Source organism: Delphinapterus leucas, chromosome 17, assembly GCF_059928025.1.
Source record: "Delphinapterus leucas isolate spDelLeu-1000000601 "Yukka" chromosome 17, BTC_Dleu_Yukka2, whole genome shotgun sequence".
Lineage (NCBI taxonomy): Eukaryota > Metazoa > Chordata > Mammalia > Artiodactyla > Monodontidae > Delphinapterus > Delphinapterus leucas.
In genome coordinates, this window is record NC_143145.1 from 34,536,620 (window position 1) to 34,560,611 (window position 23,992).

At 39.4% G+C, this 23,992-nt stretch overlaps 1 protein-coding gene across 6 annotated transcripts in view; it reads right to left on the minus strand.

The window, feature by feature from the left end:
• Nucleotides 1–9,754: 9,754 nt before the first annotated feature.
• The window catches only part of FZD6 (frizzled class receptor 6), a 44,028-nt gene continuing 29,790 nt past the window's right edge, over nt 9,755–23,992 (minus strand). For 3 of the 6 annotated variants that reach the window (XM_022584653.3, XM_089898834.1, XM_089898833.1), the window contains 3 exons: nt 23,119–23,267; nt 21,504–21,932; nt 10,099–17,309 (listed from right to left, as the gene is read on the minus strand). In XM_022584653.3, the coding sequence (XP_022440361.1) occupies nt 17,141–17,309; nt 21,504–21,932; nt 23,119–23,267 (747 nt within the window). In that variant the 3' untranslated portion in view covers nt 10,099–17,140. Of the gene's footprint in view, nt 17,310–21,503; nt 21,933–23,118; nt 23,268–23,992 lie in introns of all 6 variants that reach the window. The other 3 variants (XM_089898836.1, XM_089898837.1, XM_089898835.1) reach the window with 2 other exon arrangements.

Sequence of the window (23,992 nt, forward strand, 5' to 3'; positions counted from 1 at the left end):
GTGCCTCCCCTGAAGAGCATGGCTTCTTGGAGGACAATGAACATTTGGGTTCTATTAGCAAAAGGAAGAAGGGTGAGTGGCAGGCATAGCCGGTTGACTATTGGGTAGGCACCTGAGTTTATCTGCCACAAGATAAGATAAACTGAAACCCTCAAAGTGATAATCTTGCCATTTCTCCCTTCCTGTCAACCTCAGGAAAGTCCTTCGTTTATTTATCCAACCAACCATCAGTCATTTCAGTTCTGGATATCTTTTGGAAATGGGAGACTCCTGGGTGACAGGCTTAGGGCAAAGCACCAGAGGAAGTAAACCCTTAAGTTCAAAGGATGTATCACCAAGTTCCATTCACAGATATTAACCCATGATACCTACTCTCTTCTTGTACTGGTACTTTTCCTAGTATACAAAGGCCAATCAGAGAACGAGCTCTAATTTTAGGGGAATAGCACCATCTCAGTGTGGTTGCAATGGAATGTTCCTGAGAAGATCCATTTTTATGAGTGTCTTATGCTAAGTCCAAGAAGCTTGCATACATTTTTCTGCTTACTCAGTGTCTTGTCTGTAATGTTTGCTTCCCCCCCTCCACAGTAATTCTAATCTCAAAGGAATGTGCCTTTTCCTTCTGGGGTGATCATCTGGGGGGCCCCATTTTCCAAAGAGCCTGTGTAAGCCTGGGAAATGCCACTGACAAGCAAAGGTTTTCTGGTCAGTCATTCTTCCATGGGCATTTTACTGTCTCTTGATAATGTCTCAGATGAAACTTAGGCTCTCCCCTGATGCTCATATTCTTTCCTAGGCTCATTACAGTCTCCACGTTCCTGAAGGATTGGTCCATTGGTAGAATCTCAGTTATTAGGCACTGGTTTCCAAATTACTATTAATGATTGCTATCATGCCTCTATTATAATAATCACTATTGTACTTTAGTTCACTAGCTGGTTGTTTCCACACCAGTCTTTTTTTCCACTGATGCGGTCGTTATTTCCACGCCAAAGAAGAAAGTATGAGTCCTTGTGATGTTTTCTCCATTTACAGAGTTCTCCACCAATTTATCTATTTGAAAGAGGTATAAGATGATTGCTCCATTCCTTCTTCTACTCTGCTTGCTGTAGTTCAGTGCATCAGTAAAAATGATAGGTATATGCAGTTTATAAGTTTATAAGTTAATAGTTCTCAGTAAAATACCTGCCTAATTGATCATCACCTTTCATAAAACATCTTTTAAATGTATGTAGATAGAAACTTTGAGTTTTAATTAGATCAAAAACTTTCACGGTAAGTACTTAGAGGGGATAACACACATATGGCAATTAACCTTTTATGTCCTTCAGTGCTAATTTTTTTATAGCCATATTTTTGGTTCCCCCAAAGATTTCCAAAATGGCAAGGATTGTATCTGACATGTCTTTGTATCTTTGACAATACTTAAAGCAATGTGTGGGGACACATAATAGATGTTAAATAATGTGCATTATATTGAACTGAAATTCTAGCCTTGCCTTCCTATGATTCTAGAGTAGCCAAAATAGATGGGATGAGGATCAATCTCTTTTGAAATCTGTCAACAAAATAAAGTTAAAAATTTGGCTCAACAATGAGAAAACAAATACCCCTATCAAAAAATGGGCAAAAGGCCTGAGCAGATACCTCAGCAAAGAAGATTTATAGATAACAAATGAGTGTATGAAGAGATATTCACATCATATGTCATCAGAGAATTGCAAATTAAAACAACACTTACTGGTACCACTACATACCTATTAGAATGGTCAAAATCCAGAACACTGACAACACCGAACGTGGAGCCACAGGAACTCTCATTCATTGCTGATGGGAATGCAAAACAGTGCAGTCACTTTGGAAGACAATGTGGTTGTTTCTTACAAAACTAAACATATTCTTACCACATGAGCCAGCAATTATGCTCTTTTGTGTTTACATGAGTTTAAATGAGTTGAAAACGTATGTCCACACAAAAACCTGCACATAGATATTTATAGCAGCTTTATTCATAATTTCCAAACCTTAGAAGCAGCCAAAATGCTCTTCCGTACGTGATTCCAAGTAAATGACATTCTAGAAAAGGCAAAACTATGGAAACAGTAAAAAGATCAGTGGTTTCCAGGAGTGGCAGGGTCAGAGGAGGAGGGAAGGATGAATAGGCAGGGCACAGAGGATCTGGTGGGCAGTGAAATTATTCTGTATGATACTATAATAATGGACACATGACATTATTTATTTGTCAAAACCCATAGAATATACAACACCAAGAGTGAACCCTAATATGAGGTGTGGATCTTGGGCGACAATGGTGTGCCCATGTAGGTTCTTCTATTGTAACAGATGTACCAATCTGGTGAGTGATGGTGATAATGGGAAAGCCTATGCATGCGTTGGGCAGGCGGTATATGGGAAACCTCTATACCTTCTGTTCAACTTTGCCGTGAACTTAAAACTGCTCTAAAATAAAGTCTGTTGTTTTGGTTTTTTTTTTTTAATTGGGTATGACTGTATAGAATAGTATCGTGTTGAATAAGGTCCCCATGAATTTATGGCTCTGGGTCATTTTTTGAACAAAGTCTTCCTAGAATTGCCATTTCCCCCTTTGCAGAAATCACTTTGAATGTGCAAAGCAGATCTGTATGGAGTGGCATTTCTCTAAGTATGTACAAAACAGTACAGGAACTCAGGGCATAGCCAAAAGCTTTAAACCTGTCATCTAAAGGTTCTGTATCTGTTTCATTTTTTCTCACCAGGCCTCAGATTGGGAAAAGCTTTCAGCTTACCAGTTATTATTCTGCTCTGCCACCATTCCCCCATGTTTATAGCAGAATCTTCAAGCATTTCACACTGAAGGTTGAAGTCCCTGAAGGCATAAACCACATTTCCTCAGCCAGCTGGTTACTGCTGCCTTCCCTGCTGACTCGTGACCATCAGTGATCCACAGATGTGCCCACTCTGCACAAACCCTACCATGTCCTCTTACTTTGCAACTCATTTTGCAGTATAAACAAGCTCAAATTCAGTCGTATTGGGTGGAATGATGTAACTCTAGTTGAGATCATCAGAGGTCTGATATATACATTCTTATAATATTTCAATAAACATTCATTGAGCATCATTTGTGTGATAGACACTTTGTGTTGGGGGTTATGTATCACCCCCAACGAGCTGATTCTTATATCAGTTAAGATGCTTTCAGCAGCAGGTAACAGAAAATTGTGTGGCGTAAACAATAAGGAAATTTCTTTTCTCTATTGACATGAAGTTCAGAGGGAAGGCTGTTCCATGTGACTCAACACATGATCAAGGATTCGGATTTTTTCCATTTTTCTGTTCTGCTACTCTTAGGGCTTTGGCTTTTTCCTCACGTCATCACCCACCCCGGGAGGAGAGTCAGTCCAAGTGTCCCTGCTGCATGCAACAATGTGGAGAGGAAAAAAAGGAACATCTCTCATGATGTCTCCTTTTTAGGAGGAAGAGAATCTTTCCCAGCAGCCCCCAGTCCTTTTACATCTCATTGGCCAGAAGGGGATCACAAACTCAACCCTAAAATAATCCTTAACTAGGGAAAGGTGATAACCACAATAGACTTCAGCAAATCAAGAAGACTCTCCACGTAGAATAGAATCGCTGTGTGAGTCAACTGGGGTAGTTGGTGACGAAAACAGATGGGGGAATGAATGTTGAGTTGGTAACCAACAGCTTCTGGTGTAGGACACAGGTATGTACAACAGGATGCTAAAGATGACTGTTCCCTTTTCCTCAGAACTTTGGATGAAGCCCGAGTAGAGGACACATCCCCGCACATTCTACGGGGAGGTGCTAGAAATGCCTGTAGTACAACACTTGACCCCTCAGCAGGCCTAGCCTCATACTCACCCTCTTCAGACTATGTACCCTTTGTGTACTCATGGCTCTGGCTGCCTTTGCTCAGCATATTTTTGAGATCCATCTATTATTACAAAATCAGTAGTTTGTTTCTTCTCATCACTGAGCAAAATTCCATGGTTTGTTTATCCATTTATCAGAGATTATACCCCATCAGCATTTACAGTTTAGGATGAGTGAGTGAGTGCATCAGCTCCTTTCCAGAGGGCAGGATTTGGCCCCAGGGGCTAGAGCTCTGGGGTGTTCCCACTGCAGAGGGATGACCCCCAAGGCCAGGAATGTGCTGAGAGCAGACGACACTGTGCCAGCGAGCTGCTTCCACCGGTGGAGGGGGACCAGGTGCAAGTCCCAGGGAACTCCTGGGGATTCCCTAAGAAGGTGAGAAAGTACAGATTTCCCTCTCCTTATAACTTGTCACCAGGGCTCATTTTGTTCTGAGATTTTTGGGCAAGAATCCAAGTTATACCATGGGCTGCTGCGATGGAATTTTTCCCCTCCTGCCTGACAAAGTCCTGGAAAACAGAAGGCAGAGGGAGACAGGGAGGTTCCCCTACCGTCTCAACCCAGCAGGATACATTATTAGCAAACTCTTGGCCTTGAAGTTAGGAGTCAAGTCCAGTATATCTATTTCAATTCCAATTTTCTGTTGGTGTTACAGTAATCCTAGACCTCAGCACATCCAGAGCTATGAGCTAAACATTTAATTCCTCCGTATATTTAACTCATGTGGTTATGAGTCACCGTTAATACATTCAACAGATATGCCGGTCTCCAAGCTGAATATACAAAGTCAGGGTTTTAACTGTTTTTCTTAGTGATTTACTCATGTCTGCATACCAGCCGTCCAGCTTGGCTGATCAAAGCCATCTTGAAATATTTAACTTAGAATTCAGTATAGGACTAAAACATGCCAACTATTTCTAAGATCTCTATCCAGAGACACAGATCACTCATCAAAGTCAAGTTTCAAACCAAGTTACAGTAGGAAGTAAAATCAACTATGTATTTTATACATTAATATTAAACTTGGAATAAATGAAAATTTACATCATGTAGGAAATTTTCATGCATATAGAAACAAGCATATTGTGTCTTTTACAAAATTGAAAAAAAAAAAGGAATATTTATCTGGTGAGCAATAATTTTCTTTCTTTCTTTCTTTCTTTTGGCCACACCACGCAGCTTGTGGGATATCTTAGTTACCTGACCAGGGATCGAACCTGGGGCCCTGGCAGTGGAAGCTCGGAGTCCTAACCACCAGTCTGCCGGGGAATTCCAGGACTGAAGCCTTAACCTGTTTCTGTCTCCAGACAGCCGGTGTCAGAATTGAATTAACTGCTTGGTGGTGTGGAAAATACATCCACGTTGGAACAGATTTTCTATAACCTGCTTTTTTTTTTCACCACTGATACTTCCTGGACTTCTTTTCCTATGAATACTTAGAGTTGCTCCTTGTTGTTGTTGTTTTTTTTTCTTTTTAAGGGATATTACAGAACATAGGTTTTTTTTTTAATTTGTTTTTAACAAACTGTGTTGGGTCTTCGTTGCTTCGCCCAGTCTTTCTCTAGTTGCCGCGAGCGGGGGCTACTGTTCGTGCGTGGGCTTCTCATTGCAGTGGCTTCGCTTGTTGCAGAGCATGGGCTCTAGGCATGCAGGCTTCAGTAGTTGTGGTGCGTGGGCTCAGTAGTTGTGGCTCGTGGGCTCAGTAGTCGTGGCTCGTGGGCTCTAGAGTGCAGGCTCAGTAGTTGTGGCGCACGGGCTTAGTTTTTCCGCAGCATGTAGGATCTTCCCGGATGAGGGCTCGAACCCGTGTCCCCTGCATTGGCAGGCGGATTCTTAACCACTGCACCACCAGGGAAGCCCCCTCCTTGTTCTTTATAATATTTTCACAGTATTCCATTCAATGGAATGAATTATATAACTAGTTGCATATTTGTAGACACTTAAGTTTCTGTTATAAATGATGCATCAATTAATATCATTGAATAATATTCTAGTATAAAGCTTATCCCTATCTGAATTTACCTTGATGGTTTATTCAGTTACTTGCTTATAGTCTGACACCCCCTGGGATATGAGCCCCATGAAAGTAGGGTCTTTTCTCTTGTTCCTCATTATATTGCTAGCACCCAGGAGTTAATATTATTTGTTGTTATTACTGGGAGCACTTGGACATTTCTAGATCCCTTCCACGAGGCATGAAAGCCGAGGGGAACGTGGTGGGAGGTAGCTACTTCTGCTCTCTCCCTGCCTAGTTCCCTCACTTAGCCACTTATAACTCTTTTCTGCCTAAGCAGTGCCCTTTTGGAGATTTGCTTCTCTGAAACCTTCAAAGTTTCCAGCCTGAAAATTAGAAACCAGTTCAGGTCTCTGGAATTGCACCCCCCGCCCAGCTCCTTTCCTTTTTACAACTTATCTGGCTGCATGGGGTAGGTGGGGAGCCAGGACACGTTCAGTCACTCACATCCCTAGACCCCTTTGCTCCTGATGGAATCCAATGGATTATTTCCCATCTGTGTATCTTCTTTGGTGATGTGTCTATTAAGGTCTTTTGCCCATTTTGTAAATCGGGTTGTTTGTTCTTTTATTTTGAGTTTTAAGGGTTCTTTATATATTTTGGATAACAGTCTTTTATCAGATGTATCTTTTGCAAATATTTTCTCCTAGTCTGTGGCTTGTCTTCTAATCCTCTTGACTGTCTTTCATGGGGCAGAAATTTTTAATTTTAATGAAATCCAGCTTATTAGTTATTTCTTTCATGGATCATGCCTTTAGTGTTATATCTAAGTCATCTCCAAACCCAAGGTCATCTAGGTTTTCTCCTATGTTATCTTCTGGGACTTTTTTGTATTTTACATTTAGGTCTATGATCCATTTTCACTTTTGTGAAGGGCATAAGTTCTATGTCTAGGCTCTTTTTTTTTTTTTTTTTTTGCATGTGGATATCCAGCTGTTCCAGCACCATTTGTTGAAGTATGTGAATTTTTTCAATCTTTACTTTGACCTAGCCAACGCTGATTAGCAACACAGGGTTTCAAGAAAGCAAAACCTGTCTTTTTCCGTTTGATTTACCAAAATCTCTATGGCTTGTCTGAGTGGTTCCTCGTTTAGTTTTACCCCCTTAATTTTCAAGACTGCATGCTAAATTTTTGTCTTTGGAGGTCTCTAATAAATGATACCTCCGTCTGAAATCAGTTGAGAGATTGATACAGAAGTCAGACAGATGAAGATAAAAATCCTACTTTTGTTAACATTAAACACCTACCGGAGAATGTGGTTTATTGTGAGAGCCACGTGGGCTCGCGTGTGCTCCTTGCCTCCTGACCCTCCAAAGTTTAGACCTCAGAACAGGTCACCCAAGGGACAACTGGAGCTTCCAGAACAGACTCATTTGCCTGAGTGTGCATGATGGAGGCTTGATGTGGGGTTTTCTTAGAGGTTCCCAAGCTTACACCCACTCCCATCACCCTCCAACCCCCCCCACATTTAATATTTATCCATTTTAAACTGGAATGCCAAGAGCACCCTTTGCTTTCCTTCATGAATAGGCTTTTACAACCAGGAAATGATCCTGTTTCCAAATCCAAAGTGATATGGAATAAGTGTCTTAGCAAAATATTAAAAAAAACAAAGTTGTATTGTTGTCACGGACCCCTGTTCTTTGTATGAGACACATAATGTTAACTGCTTGGTGTATCTGGAGTCCCGTTCCAGGAGGAGTTTGCCTGCAGCCTGGGGTCCGGACAATGGCTGCCTTTGGGACCTCACCTCCACCGCCTGGAAATGCTAAGGAGGGACTGTAGCACCTGCCTCTTGGGAGGAACACAATCCAACTTGGACACCAGCCTCTAGTTTTGCAGAAACCATAAAACTGAACCAAAACATACAAACAAAATAGCTACTGGGAGTTCCTGAGTTCAGGTTTACAGTGTGTGCGTAATCTTGCCAAAATATAACTTACCTTTTCTTCTTGGCTTGTTTCTGGAGCTGAATGGCAGACCCAGCAGTGGGAGGCTCTCATGGCCCACAGCTGGGCCTTGTCTTTGGCTGATATATATAGTACTCCTATTGGCACATTTAGTGAATCTTTGGTTTAAGTGTCAGGTGGTTAAGAAGGTTATTTTTGCTCCTGGCAAACATGTTAAGAGGAGAAGTTGACTCACCTGGTCTGGAGGGAAAAGACCATGTCAATTGCTAAAATCAAGTCCTAATCCCTTAGCAGTTTAGGCAGCAGGAAGGTACAGACAAGAAACTTATTCCCTTCACACTCCAGCCTAAATTTGGAACTACTAAGCCAGCTGGGAACGGTTGAGCAAAACTAGGTGGTCCCAAGAGGACCTAGCCAGGCTGCTAGGACAGAGCCAGCATAAACAGCCAACTTCTTTCTCAGATCCGTGGGCCCCAATCGCTCAGCCCAGGACTCAGGAGCCTGGGCCAACTGCATGGCTCTAAGGGGTGGGTGACTACACGGGGGGAGTCGCTAGAGAAAAGCAGGGGTCTGCCTTCTTCAGAAAGCCACAAACGCCTTAGGCTCTCCCTGACTTGCAGATCCCAGACTCTAGCATTCACTTTTGACCAGCTTCTCAACCTGAAATTCATGAACACAGAAACAAGTTGTATGTTGAATTACCTGCTGCTGGAGCACTTGAGGTGGTGGTGGTCTGTGTGTAGGGGGGTGGGAGGGTGGAGGGGTGGTGGATAGAAAGGATTTGCCATTGTGGTTGTTCAGCTGAATTCAGCCTACTGCAGCCTCTCTTCCTTTCCTCGTGTGCCCCCGTATCACACTCTGTGGGGCTGGTCCTCTGGTCCTCTGTCTCCCAGTGCTGGATCAAGTCAGCAGGCCTAAGCTTTATTTGTGGGAATGGGAGTAGAGTCTGGGGAAGGGACATTCTCAAAGCCCATATGCTGATTGCCACCTAAAGGTTGTTTCAGGGGCAGAGAGAAGCACAGGAGGGAGGAAGCAAAGGGAGTTTGAACTGGATGAGCTGGTGGCCTTTCCAGATCTCACTGGTGTGGGCTGCTGCCCCTCCCTGGCCTGTAGGTGTGCACATCAGTGATGCAAGGACCCTTGAAGCCAGATGTGGGTGGACCCACTGTGTCGCCATTAGCTAGACATGTGCTTAGTAGATCTTCTATTAAAAAATTAATTCTTAATTATACCATGTGATATATTAATAGATCTTCCTTATAAACATTTAAACATTACAGATCAGGCTAAAGTCCGCTTTGATCATCACCTATGATGCTGGTCCCCTCCACAGAGGTAACCCACGTTACCACATTTTCCAGAGTCCCTGCTTATGTAACTAGAGAAAACATACAGCATTATTCTGCGGCCTGGGGGTTGTTCACATACGTGCTGTTACCCTGTAAGTATAGTTTTGCCACTTGCTTTTTTGTGCTGAGCAATATTTTGGAAGGCTTCCATGTCAGTGCCTTTAGATTTCATGCTAATTCTTTAGATGTTCTTACCTCTTGCATGTGTGAAGTCAGCCCCTTCCGTCACGCTCTATGCTTGCTGAATGGAAGGGACATCATCTTATACTGTCTTTGGTCTCTTCAGGGTGTCCAGGGTATCCAGACTGCCCTGCCTCCAAAGTCCCCAAGGCACCCTGTCCCTGAGACAGGCTAAGACCTGGGACCCTTTGCTGAAGTGCTTGCACTTGGAGAAACGTCTCTCTGAGCCACGGAATACAAAGAAACTAGAAGGCAGGGGTCCCCAACAATTTTGGCACCAGGGACCAGTTTTGCGGAAGACAATTCTTCCACGGGGGCAGTGGTGGGGGATGGTTCAGGTGGTAATGAGAGCGATGGGGAGCCCCGGATGAAGCTTCGCTCACTCACCGCTCACCTCCCGCTGTGCGGCCCGGTTCCTAACAGGCTGCAGACCGGTACCGGTCCATGGCCCGGGGGTTGGGGAGCCCTGCTCTAAGAGACTGAAAATAATTGCATGCCTGCACAGTTGGGGCAAATTATGAACAGTAAGGTACAAAACGACCAAAACCCAGCTTCCACTCATGAGGTGCCAGGAGCAAAAGCAGGGGCTGTGCACGATTCCTGCACACGGCACCACCCGGGGGCGGGCAGACCACCTAAGCCGTCCCTCTGCCCTGACCCACCAGTCCTCCCCCATCCTCCCCCCATTTAAGGGACCAGCCCACCCTCGGGGGGCAAGCAAGGGCACCTGTTACTGGTTTTCCCTCGCTCATACTGCAGCGTGAGTCCCAGTAAAGCCTCTCCTGAATTTCTCGTCTGGCCTCTTAGTAATTTCTATTGATTAAGGACTCTGAGAACCCTGGTCAGTAACACCCCAGTTTTGGATGTGCTGCACGCCCCTCTCTTGGTTTTTGCTTTCATAAAGAAAACCTTTGGATCTCTCAGTGTCTGCAGGGCCAGCCTGGGAAGCCCTACCTGGAGTCTCAGAACAGTGACAAAGAGGCAGTGATGACTCAGTTGAGGAAACACAGTCCTCCTGTTTTGTTTTACTGTACTTTTTATTTGCACACAGCCTGCCAACTAGGTCAGCTCTAGAAACACAGTGTGTTATTCTTTTTCACTTGGACTCTGAACTAACAGAGGTGGCAGCTAAGAGGCTGAAAATGCCAGCAAGGGGTTTTGCCAGTGGTCAGCTTGGTTTACAGGCTCTGGAGGTTCCTGTTTTATGAAAGTTTTCATGGGGGCACTGGACTGGCCATTCAGAAGGACTGAAACCACTAGGGAGTTTGTACTTTGCTGGTGACTTTTCCCAGATAAAGTCTGGAGTCTATATATTCAGATTCATATATTTCCTGACCGTGAAACTAATTAGCTCCTAGAATAGGCCCCCAAGGAAATAAACTCACAACTAGACAGTTTCGCTTTGGTTCACACTCTGGAAGATAAAATGGAGAAGATATTAAGATATTTTATTTCCTTTTGAGTTTAGGAAAAAGTTTTTCTTAATCTCTATTGATTTCATACCTCTTTTCTCAACATATCCTAAATGTAATAGTATGCAATAGTGTATTTATAAACATAGGTATTAAACGTAGGGTTTAATAAACACTTTGCACTTAGGTATGTTAAAACCCAGTATAGGAACTTCCCTGGTGGTGCAGTGGTTAAGAATCCACCTGCCAACACAGGGGACACGGGTTCAATCCCTGATCCGGGAGGATCCCACATGCCGTGGAGCAACTAAGCCTGTATGCCACAACTACTGAGCCGGCACTCTAGAGCCCGCGAGCCACAACTACTGAGCCTGCGCTCTAGAGCCCACGAGCCACAACTACAGAGCCCGCATGCCACAACTACTGAAGCCTGCGCGCCTACAGCCCGTGCTCCACGACAAGAGAAGCCACCACAATGAGAAGCACACGCACCGCAACAGAGTAGCCCCACTCTCCACTAGAGAAAGCCCGCGCACAGCAACAAAGACCCAATGCAGCCAAAAATAAATAAAATTAATTAATTAACTAATTTAAAAAACCCCAATATAAGTGAAACCAAATAAGTAGGAATTATTTAAAATAGGACCACTGTAAGTGAAAATGAACTATGGCATGCATTTGGAAGATAGTTTATCTGCAAAAATTTCTCCAAGATGTTTCTATGAAAACTTAAGTAGCTTAACCCACTCTCACCCCCTCCTTTTGTGGTGGAGAATTAGAAAACCTACTTAGAACATTTTCCTGGTTTTCCCTTTTTTTCTTCTTGGGATGGAAAATAAAAACCTCCAATTTGCCTGCTAAAATGTATTCAACTAGCAATCATTTTTTCATTTGTTTTCATTTCTAACTAGTGTTTACAACTTCCAGTTCCACCTTCTTTTTCTTTTATCACCCTTCTTTCATACTGCTTCCTTTGGTTTCCACTCCTCCCGTTATGTTCACAACAAACTTTACTATGCCACTTCCATTACTGTTTAGCTCTGTGTCCCAATGTCTTTTGATACTTTTGGATTAGCCTTTTAATCCTTTCTTCTCTTTTCTCTTTGTTGATTCATTGCTATTGTGAGTAAATGAAAGTGTGATTCTTCTGCACATGATAAATCCCAGTGGCCACTGTAAAAAGCTTTAGCATCTGGAATTTTAAGTCTTTGACCTGTGGTGTGAGCAGTGAGGTATTAAAGATTATGCTTTCCATGCAGCAAAGTAACAGCAGGGCTCCTGTGGTTATTAAAAAATTATATCTTTCATTTCCTGAGAGTACCAGTGTTTAACTGCCTTGGCAGCGTTAAAACTTTCCAGCAGTATTAACTGGAATCTCTCACCAGTGGTATAGTTCCGAGAAGTAAGGAAACACTAAAACTGTGATTTTGATGATGGGTGGCAATTACAAGCTGTTTTCCATCCAGTTTTTCAAGGAGAGTGTAGGGCAAACTTCCTTCTGTACCACGAATAGCCCAGCAGTGATGGATCCCAATGAGGTACCTAGTTTTTTTGAAAGATGGCATTCCATAAAGTTCTGTTGAGGATTTGTGGCTGTCATAAAAAGCAGTGAAATGCTGCTTTATCACATCTTTACTGCTGTTGAGTTCAGCTGCACATTGCTCATGCCAAACTTGTCATTGTAAATGTAAACATATTATGTAATTTAGGTTAAAACGTTCTTGGTTAAAAAATGCTATGTAAATTCTTATAAAAATTAATATCACCAGCTCTGAAATAGCAGGCTCTTTTTGCATCAAAGACTCTCGTTCCACGAAAAAGAGAAACTGCCCTTTTCTTTTGAATTAGATGATGGTTTTGAAGTTTGTAATTAAAAATGAATACTTAAAAAAATTCAAGCTTACTGATTACAAATATTATGCCATGGTTGAGACATCATTTGGAATATAGGTGGATATAGATGAAAATTTTTATCCTAAACAAGTCACTAACAAATCAAATCCAGCAGTATATTAAATGATAAACCATGATCAATTACAGTTATTCAAGGCATGAAAGGATGACATTATACATACTAGGAAAAGTACTGACTATGTCACATTTGTAGATTGAAATATTGCTGTCCAGTTGCTCATTAAGCCTGTTTCTTTGCCCTCCCAGGCACACACCTAGACCACATTTCTTAGCCTCCCTTGCACTTAGGTATGGATCCTTGCCTGAGTTCTGTCAAATGGAATGTTAGCTGAAAATGATGTGAGCCAGCTCCGCTCCACCCATATTTTTGTGTGTGTGCAGTCGGTTACTCTTTGTCTCTCTGCCTCCACCTGCTGGCTGGGTGCAGAGAATCTGAAGCCCTAACGGATGGCAGCGTCACAAGATGGAAGAGATGGGTCCTTGAATAATCACTTGGAAGACTACCTCAAGGACATTTGCATCTGTCGTGTGAGTGGTAACAGTTTCTTAAGCTACTAAAATTTTGAGGTTTGCTAGAGCAGTTAGCCCCCTTGACTAATACTGATAACAAAAAGGCATTTGATAAAATCCAACACCTACTGCTAATTAAAAAAAAATTGTCAAATGGAACAGGATTCTTTATTAACTTGTTAAAAATATCTACCTTATATCAAATGCAAACATCGTTCTTAATGATGGAGTACTATAGGCATTTTCATTAAAATAAACAAGAATGCCTGCTGCTACCACTATTAATGATTACTGGCTTCAACAGGTGAGAAATGAAATTATCATTATTTGAGATGAAAAGATCATCCACCTAGAAAATCCAGGAAAAATCAACTACAAAATTATTAGGGACTAAGGGACTTTAATAAAGTCATCTGTTACAAAATAAAAATTAAACATTCATATATTTTCTATGACCTTTAAAAAGTAAATTATATATCTTCCAATATATATAAAAGAGGCATAAAAACAGGAAGATACTACTTAAAAAGAGATAAAATGCTCTGTGAAATTAAAAAATGATAGCCAAAATAAAAATTCAATAGAAATTTAGAAAAGTTTGAGATATTTTCTTAGAAAGAGAACAAAAATTCAGAGATGAACAAAAGGAGAGGGAAGATAAGAAAACTGGAGCATCCATCCAGCTGGTGAAAAGGAATTCCAGAGACAAAGAGCAAGCAGAAGGAGGAACTTATCACATATGTAATTCAAGAATATTCCACTGAATTGAATGACAAAACTAAAGCCCATGCTTTACTCAGATTTTGTTAGTTTTTATCTAATGTACTTTTTCTTTTCTAGGATATGTTACATTTACATCATGTCTCCTTAGGCTCTTCTTGGCTGTCACCATTTCTCAGACTGTTGATCTTGATAGTTTTGAGGAGTACTGGTTTTGAGGAGTATTTTGTAAAATGTCCATCTGCCTAGATTTGTGTGACTGGACAAGTCATGACTAGAATGAAGTTATAGATTTTGGGGAGGAACATCACAGAGGTCAAGTGCCATTTTCAGCACACAGTGTGAAGGGTACATACTCTCAACATGACTTACTACTGTTGATATCGACCTTCACCTGGTGGAGGTAGTGTTTGTCAAGTTTCTCTACTGTAACAAGTACTCTTCCCCCACCCTGTTCCCATACTGTACTCTTTGGGAGGAAGTCACTATCCGCTGTCCAGACTGAAGGAGTGGAGGGCCTTATACTGCACCTCAACGGTGGCACATCTTCAAAAATCAGTTGGATAAACACCTAGGAGTGTGATTGCCTGATCATATGGTAAGACCTTATTTAGTTGTGTGAGAAAACGCCCAACTGTTTTTAAAGTGACTATACCATTTTGCATTTCCATCAGCAACGAATGAGCGTTCCTGTTGCTCTGTAACCTCAGCAGAAATTGACGTTGTCAGTTTCTTGGATTTTAACCATTCTAATAGGTGTGTAGTGGTATCTCATTATTGTTTTCTTTGCTATCTTTTTAAGTTATATGAGTTTAATGAACCTGTGCCTGGTAATTTAGGAGTATCTCTGGATCTTTTTCTCTTGTCTGATGCTTGTGCCAATTCTTGTTCATGTATTGTCTTTTTGCATACCTGATTATGTTTGATTATATGATGGACGTTACATTTGAAAAAGTATTCACAGTGTATGTAAAATGACATTTTCTTCCTCCAGAGAAGATTTTCACTTGTTTCTGCCTGGTGCCTGAGGGTACTAGTCATCCAGAACTACAGTATTCTAATTCCAGGGTTAGAGATTTTTCTAGTCCACCCAGATAACAAAGCAGGGTTGCTTTCCCTATAGTTCATCTTACTCCTAGATGTATCCCTTGGAGGTCAAAATTCTGACTCCCTTCTCCTTGTCCTCCAGACTTTGAGGCTGTTAATAGCACTGTTAATGTCTCAGCCAGCTTTTCCAAATCATCAAATGCTCCCTAGGCAAAAGAAGCACCAAATGTTGGGCTTGGCAGTATGAATTTCTCTTCTCCCAGATCTTAACCTGGCAATTTCACATGATCTTATTAGGTTTTTCTAATGTTTTCAGGATGATCTTGTTTTATTTCCCACTGTCAGGAGTGAAAGCAGGGTCCTGGGTTCCCTTTGCTTTACCCCATATCCCAGGTCTAAAACTGGCTTAAAAAGGTTATGACAAATATAGCTCTGTAATTATATTTTGGGAAGAAACTGTGACAAAGATAAAATAACACAAGTCCTGACTGTCTTCTCCTTCTCTAGTTAAAAAGAAGCTACTGGTAGGGCTTCCCTGGTGGCGCAGTGGTTGAGAGTCCGCCTGCCGGTGCAGGGGACACGGGTTCGTGCCCCGGTCCGAGAAGATCCCACATGCCGCGGAGCGGCTGGGCCCGTGAGCCATGGCCGCTGAGCCTGTGCGTCCGGAGCCTGTGCTCCGCAACAGGAGAGGCCACAACGGTGAGAGGTCCGCATGCCGCAAAAAAAAAAAAAAAAGAAGCAGCTACTGGCTTATTAGTCATGCAGCCACTGATCTGAAAAATTATACCACTTCCTGGGCCAGAACCACTGTGCATAACCACAGAATACTGTACAATCTCATATACAGAGAAAATTTTATTACTGAAAAGGTCACACAAAGTTTTTGTATACAAAGTTAAAAAATGGGGAAAAGTTAATATTTACAACCTTTTTCATACAGTACATGATAATATTCTTTTTAAGCTTTAACAGAATGTTAAATAGAGAAAAAAAAACAAAAGTATAAGGAAACCTTGTTCAAGGAATAATAGTCATTGGAAACAAAATTAAGAAAATTCTTTAATATTTCAAAGTATGTTATATGAAATACATTTTATTCTGTTTATCAGGACTACATTTTTTTTCCATTTGTTTGGCACTAACACTGCTAGCACATTTCTGAATGTTCAGCAAAATCCTATTTAGCTGCAGAGATGAATTCTACATGATGTCTGAGAAAGATACTGCACAAATGCAAAGGGTCTGTAGTATTCTAAATGTTAAAAAACAAAAGTTAAAACAAAAGTATAAGCAACTGTAAATGGTCATACAAACATAATCTTGGGTGGTCATGATATATTAAAAAAAGGAAATCAATTGCACTTGGCTTAATTTATAAAGGAGTAACATTTCATCTACTAATCCTTCAGGACATTTTATTTTAAAAAGTAGAAGGATCAGCCAGCAGCATAATATTATCAACAGTGGACACTCAGTAAGCACCTTATTTCATCTGCATAATAGATCTGTGAAATTCCTAAACCAACTAGACTTTATAAAATTCACACACTGAAGATGATAAGGTAGAGTAAATGGATTTTTTTAGTTGAATTCCCATTATAACATCTTTTGGTGTAGCAACTATTTTTTATATTATAAAAGAACACTATTTTTCAATTTTCTTAGAAATTCAGTGTAAAAGCTACCAAAGCAGTGCTAAAATAAGGTACTGGAATAATGTAATAAAAATATTTGAAAAGACTTTCCAGGATTTCTAAAAAAAGCTCAAAACATATAAACTTGTTTTCAAATATATAAAAAAAAGATACAAAGGTAAGTTTTAAATACTTCAGCAAAGAAAAATCTTGATTTTATACCATAAAAGTGAAATAGCATAGTACAACTTAAAATACTTTTAACAAGAGTAGAATCTTCATAAATAGAAAAGGAAGGTTCCTCTAATACTCCCTCCTCCCACACCACTTAAAAAATATCATTAACCTGCACATTTCCCTTTTGGGGGTATACTGTTGTCAATTAACCTCTATGTGAAATGAATCACATTCTCAGAATCTATTGTTTCCAGTGTAACAGGAGGCAATGTAGCTTTAAGTGCAGAAGAAGAATATAACAGTGATTCTTATAAGACAGCGTACTGTCACCTCCAGTGTAACAGGAATTCACTTCTTAGTAACGCGATGATCTGGTTTTCAAGTATCTGAGTGACCACCAGTGCCCTGCTCTTTTCCAACTCCTGACGCTGAGTGAACAAGCAGTGACGTGGAGCCTTTGAGGCTGCTTGGCTCTGAAGACCTGGGAACATGCAAGCTGTTGCTCTGCACTGGGCCAGTTTCAGTGACATCACTCTTTGGAGTCACCCTAGGTAAAAGAACAAAAGCTGATGTACATACACACCAAAGCACAAATGTGATGCCAGTTGTCCTCATAATTGCTGTTTCTTTTTCCATGAGTTTTACTCCCAAGCAGTATCCACTTTTATCAGAAATAATTAACTCTTTATGTATACTCTTAACTCCTCAAAGTACAAATAATTTATTTTCAAATACAATTTTTGCTAACTTCAGAAACTTCAACAAGCACCACCCATGTATGGGCTGAGCATGGTGTCTCATGGGGAATAAGACAGCTTGATTCCTGCCTTCAGTTTAGCAAATTTTTTATTGATTTCCTACCATGGATTGGACACCGTGTAAGAGGTTGGGAGCACAAAGATGAGTCCGACCTCAGCTCTGCCTTCGAGGAGTTTACAAATCTAGTGAAAGATAAAGGCATGTATCTAATCATACATAATCCAGTATGCAAAAGCTGTTGGAGGTACATTTGGCCTATTTGAGAGGAGATGATGTAAGACAACCTTGGCTAATTTGATAATTACCTGTGTTTGGATCACCTATGACCATTTGGAAAAATTAATTAAAGATAATGTCAATATCCTTTCATGTTCAGAAAATAAAAACATTTTATAATCATCTTCATATAAAATGACAAATACCTTTTATTTATTTTTTTTCTGCATCTATTGAGGTGATCATATGGTATTTATTCTTCAGTTTGTTAATATGGTGTATCACATTGATTGATTTGCGTATGTTGAAGAATCCTTGCATCCCTCGGATAAACCCTGCTTGATCATGGTGTATGATCCTTTTAATGTGCTGCTGGATTCTGTTTGCTAGTATTTTGTTGAGGATTTTTGCATCTATATTCATCAGTGATATTGGTCTGTAATTTTCTTTTTCTGTAGTATCTTTGTCTGGTTTTGGTATCAGGGTGGTGGTGGCCTCATAGAATGAGTTTGGGAGCGTTCCTTCCTCTGCAATTGTTTGGAAGAGTTTGAGAAGGATGGGTGTTAGCTCTTCTCTAAATGTTTGAAAGAATTCACCTGTGAAGCCAGCTGGTCCTGGACTTTTGTTTGTTGGAAGATTTTTAATCACAGTTTCAATTTCATTCCTTGTGATTAGTCTGTTCATATTTTCTTTTTCTTCCTGGTTCAGTCTTGGAAAGTTATACCTTTCTAAGAATTCGTCCATTTCTTCCAGGTTGTCCATTTTATTGGCACAGAGTTGCTTGTAGTAGTCTCTTAGGATACTTTGTATTTCTGTGGTGTCTGTTGTAACTTCTCCATTTTCATTTCTAATTTTATTGATTTGAGTCCTCTCCCTCTTTTTCTTGATGAGTCTGGCTAATGGTTTATCAACTTTGTTTATCTTCTCAAGGATCAACTTTTAGTTTTATTGATCTTTGCTATTGTTTCCTTTGTTTCTATTTCATTTATTTCTGCTCTGATCTTTATGATTTCTTTCCTTCTGCTAACTTTGGGTTTTGTTTGTTCTTCTTTCTCTAGTGCCTTCAGGTGTAAGGTTAGATTGTTTATTTGAGATTTTTCTTGTTTCTTGAGGTAGGCTTGTATAGCTATAAACTTCCCTCTTAGAACTGCTCTTGCTGCATCCCATAGGTTTTGGATCGTTGTGTTTTCATTGTCATTTGTTTCTAGGTACTTTTTGATTTCCTCTTTGATTTCTTCAGTGATCTCTTGGTTATTTAGTAACATATTGTTTAGCCTCCATGTGTCTGTGTTTTTTACTTTTTTTCCCTGTAATTCATTTCTAATCTCATAGCGTTGTGGTCAGAAAAGATGCTTGATATGATTCCAATTTTCTTAAATTTACTGTACCTTGATTTGTGACCCAAGATGCGATCTATCCTGGAAAATGTTCTGTGCGCACTTGAGAAGAAAGTGTAATCTGCTGTTTTTGGATGGAAAGTCCTATAAATATCAATTATATCTATCTGGTCTATTATGTCATTTAAAGCTTTTGTTTCCTTATTTATTTTCATTTTGGATGATCTGTCCATTGGTGTAAGTGAGGTGTTAATGTCCCCCAGTATTATTGTGTTACTGTCCATTTCCTCTTTTATAGCTGTTAGCAGTTGCCTTATGTATTGAGGTGCTCCTATGTTGGGTGCATATATATCTATAATTGTTACATCTTCTTCTTGGATTGATCCCTTGATCATTATGTAGTGTCCTTCCTTGTCTCTTGTAACATTCTTTATTTTAAAGTCTATTTTATCTGATATGAGTATTGCCACTCCAGGTTTCTTTTGATTTCCATTTGCATGGAGTATCTTTTTCCATCCCCTCACTTTCAGTCTGTTATGTGTCCCTAGGTCTGAAGTGGGTCTCTTGTAGACAGCATATAGATGGGTCTTGGTTTTGTATCCATTCAGCAAGCCTGTGTCTTTTGGTTGGAGTATTTAATCCATTCACATTTAAGGTGATTATCGATGTGTATGTCCCTATAACCATTTTCTTAATTGTTTTGGGCTTGTTTTTGTAGGTCCTTTTCTTCTCTTGTGTTTCCCACTTAGAGAAGTTCCTTTAGCATTTGTTGTAGAGCTGGTTTGGTGGTGCTGAATTCTCTTAGCTTTTGCTTGTCTGTAAAGCTTTTGATTTCTCCATCGAATCTGAATGAGATCCTTGCCAGGTAGAGTAATCTTGGTTGTAGGTTCTTCCCTTTCATCACTTTAAGTATATCATGCCACTCCCTTCTGGCTTGTAGAGTTTCTGCTGAGAAATCAGCTGTTAACCTTACGGGAGTTCCCTTGTATGTTATTTGTCATTTTTCCCTTGCTGCTTTCAAGAATTTTTCTTTGTCTTTAATTTTTGCCAATTTGATTACTATGTGTCTCGGTGTGTTTCTCCTTGGATTTATCCTTATGGGACTCACTGCGCTTCCTGGACTTGGGTGGCTATTTCCTTTCCCATGTTAGGGAAGTTTTCAACTATTATCTCTTCAAATATTTTCTCTGGTCCTTTCTCTCTCTCTTCTCCTTCTGGGACCCCTATAATGCGAATGTTGTTGCATTTAATGTTGTCCCAGAGGTCTCTTAGGCTGTCTTCATTTCTTTTCATTCTTTTTTCTTTGTTCTGTTCCACAGCAGTGAATTCCACCATTCTGTCTTCTAGGTCACTTATCCGTTCTTCTGCCTCAGTTATTCTGCTATTGATTCCTTCTAGTGTAGTTTTCATTTCAGTTATTGCATTGTTCATCTCTGTTTGTTTGTTCTTTAATTCTTCTAGGTCTTTGTTAAACATTTCTTGCATCTTCTCGATCTTTGCCTCCATTCTTTTTCTGAGGTCTTGGATCATCTTCATTATCATTATTCTGAATTCTCTTTCTGGAAGGTTGCCTATCTCCACTTCATTTAATTGTTTTTCTGGGGTTTTATCTTGTTCCTTCATCTGGTACATAGCCCTCTGCCTTTTCATCTTGTCTATCTTTCTGTGAATGTGGGTTTTGTTCCACAGGCTGCAGGACTGTAGTTCCTCTTGCTTCTCTTTATTTTATATATATATATGTATGTATATATATATATTTTAATGTATTTATCATTTATTTTTGGCTGCGTTGGGTCTTCATTGCTACGCGCAGGCTTTTAGTTGTGGCGAGCGGGGGCTACTCTTCGTTGTGGCGTGCAGGCTTCTCATTGCAGTGGCTTCTCTTGTTGCAAAGCACGGGCTCTAGGCACGCGAGCTCAGTAGTTGTGGCTCGCGGGCTCTAGAGCACCAGCTCAGTAGTTGTGGTGCACTGGCTTAGTTGCTCTGCGGCATGTGGGATCTTCCCAGACCAGGGCTCGAACCCGTGTCCCCTGTGTTGGCAGGCAGATTCTTTACCACTGCACCACTAGGGAAGTATGACAAATACCTTTTAGACAGTACTATAATGTAGTACTAATCGAAACTTAATGGCCTGTATTTTATATGAATCTTAAACATTTCCCTAAATATACAAGCAGCTGTTAACAATTACCACAGAAATGAACATTACTTTTCTATTTGAACAATAAACATCAAAGGGTCTTCTCAATGCTAAGAATTAAACTACGAAATAGCATTATAGGCAAAACCCAAACTTCCTTGGATTAAGTGTATAGACATGTCATCTCAAGAAAGAATGCTTTCTTTCCAGATATGTCATGCTTTAACGAAAAATGTGCAATGCAGTATTCAAAAGAGTCACGGTTTAAGATAGCAAAGTCCAAGCTCACCTTCCTTCACTCCGTGCACTTTCAGACACACTGCTCTTATCATTCACATTGGCTGCCCGGCCTTTCCCGTCAGTCTGTTCCCCGCAGAGTTTGGAGCTGGATGCTGCTGGGGAGGCAGGTTCCTCACAGTCCTGTTCTCGTAATTTGGAGGTGCTCGCTCCATCTGCTCTCACCTCTCTCACTGATGTTTCTGGTGAGGTTTGTATTTCTGTCAAAGTTTCTTGTCCTAAGTAATCATGGTTAGTGATTGCTACTGCAGAAGTGCCATGATTTGCTGTAGCTCCTGTGCTGGTTCCCATGGATTTGGAAATGACCTTCAGCTTATGTGAACTTGGTTTGTAGTGCTTCTTTTTGTGTTTAACTTTAGAATTGTGCTTTAAGAAAAACTCACACGACTCCTGTAGTACTCTTCGACTTTCACTGATTGGACTGTAAGAAAATCCAAGGAGAGAGTTTACTTGATAAATGTTAAGTGTTATAACAGAAATCATAAAGCATATCACATATCTTGTGTCAAAAATCCTAATTCATTAAAGTTACAATCTATATGATTTACATTATTTATAAAATCTGGGATTATAAATACTATGAGATATAAGTAGATTGCCATGAAATGAAATCTTTTTGTGCATACACTGTTAGTTGCTTTTGTCAGCATAAAGAGTAGAAAGAAATTAAATAGACAAAATCAGAAGATGAGGGCAAGAAAACTCAAACCAGCAAAAAGTAGGGGATTATCTGTATGTGTATCATATATAAATATATCAAATATGAAACTAAACCAGAGAGAAAGAACACAGAATATAATTAATGGTCTTTGTTTAAATGCAATTGTTTTCTTTCTAACATTCAAGTTATAGCAAGTTATTCTGAAGTTAATGTGGGTATATAAATACAGGATAGAGATATAATAATAGTTCAAAAAAATTAAAGTCCAGTTAAATGCAATTCTTCAGACTTCAAAAACTTATTTGTGAAAAGGTTCTGAAATTTTTACCACAAAAAGAGTTCATTAATCAAACCAATTGGGAACAGTTTAAAAAATTCTATACTACATTGTTGATTGTACACAATGTACAACATATATAAATAACAAAATGAACTATTTACTCATAAATGTAAATCTACTATATTGTTACAGAATATTCCATAAGCTCAAATTTTTACCATCTTAAGCAAGGCAAATAAGTGACATGTTAAGTCAGTATTATGTGTAGTAAAATTTAAAGGTAATGATTGTACATCACATTTGAATCGTACTCTATAGACTGCCTTACATATATTTGACCCATTTCATCTTTCATCATTGATAAAAAAGGATAAAATTATTTAAAATTCTGAACCCAAAACAATGAACTTAATGATAGCAGTAATAATACTAGATATATTAGAAGCCATGGAAAGAAAATGCACTTTTTACAAACTTTTCATTCATATTTCAATAGAATAGTACATGTCAAAGACTATCGTAACAAATGCTAAAAATAAAGCATATCTCTCCATGAAAAAGATTTCAACTTGAAACAACAGTTGACATAATGAAACTCCAGTACAATGATTTGGTATTTGATCTATTTATTTTAAAACAATGTCAGATAATTCAATAGATTCTTACTCTTTCTTGCGACTTCGTTTAAAAAACCCAGCCCATTCTGTGCATGTCTTTTTGCTTCCAACCCAGAAGACAGCAGAGATGCCAACAATTAATGTCATCAGATATTTTATCATAAATAAAGCCAACTCTGGTCGAGTTTCTGTTTTGGCCTACAAAAAAGTAATGAATAAGAATTTTAGTGATACATTTAAAGTGGAGAAAAGTCTATACAGTCAATGCAAAACTTGAACAAAAAGTATAAATCATTTTGTCTTATTATGAAATGTTTGATATAACATAATATGAAAAGTGCTTTAAGTGTAATATAGAAGTTCTGAACAAAGAACTTTTATCAAAATATATAGCTAGAAAGGGAAAAATACTTATTAAATATATTTAGGAAGGACGTCTTACATCTTGGCTTGATATCTGGCATTTTTTTTTCCCTATAAGTACAGCAGCTTCTTATAATTGCCAAAATATCTGCCTCTCAATATTTATCTTTTCCTTCACTATAATCTATAAAAAAATACATTTAAACTCATTATAACAACATACTATTTTAGAGTCTTTATGCATTGTTGATGTTTTATTACAAAAACTTAGAGCAAAATAAGTATCAGTAAAATGTAAAAATGTGAAAATTTTGTAAAAATTAAATCATACATTTCTTTCAAGCATAAACTTTCAAATATTATTTTTTAAATGTTACAAGTATCAAAATACTATATATTATGCATTATATCTTGCTTTTTGCACTTAGTAATATTTCTTGGAGACCATTCTAGAGCACTTCATTCTTTTTAAAGGCTGTTCCATTGTGTGGATGAACTATAATTTATTCAGCTATCCCTACTAATAGGTACTCAGGTTACTTCCAACCTATTGCCATTGC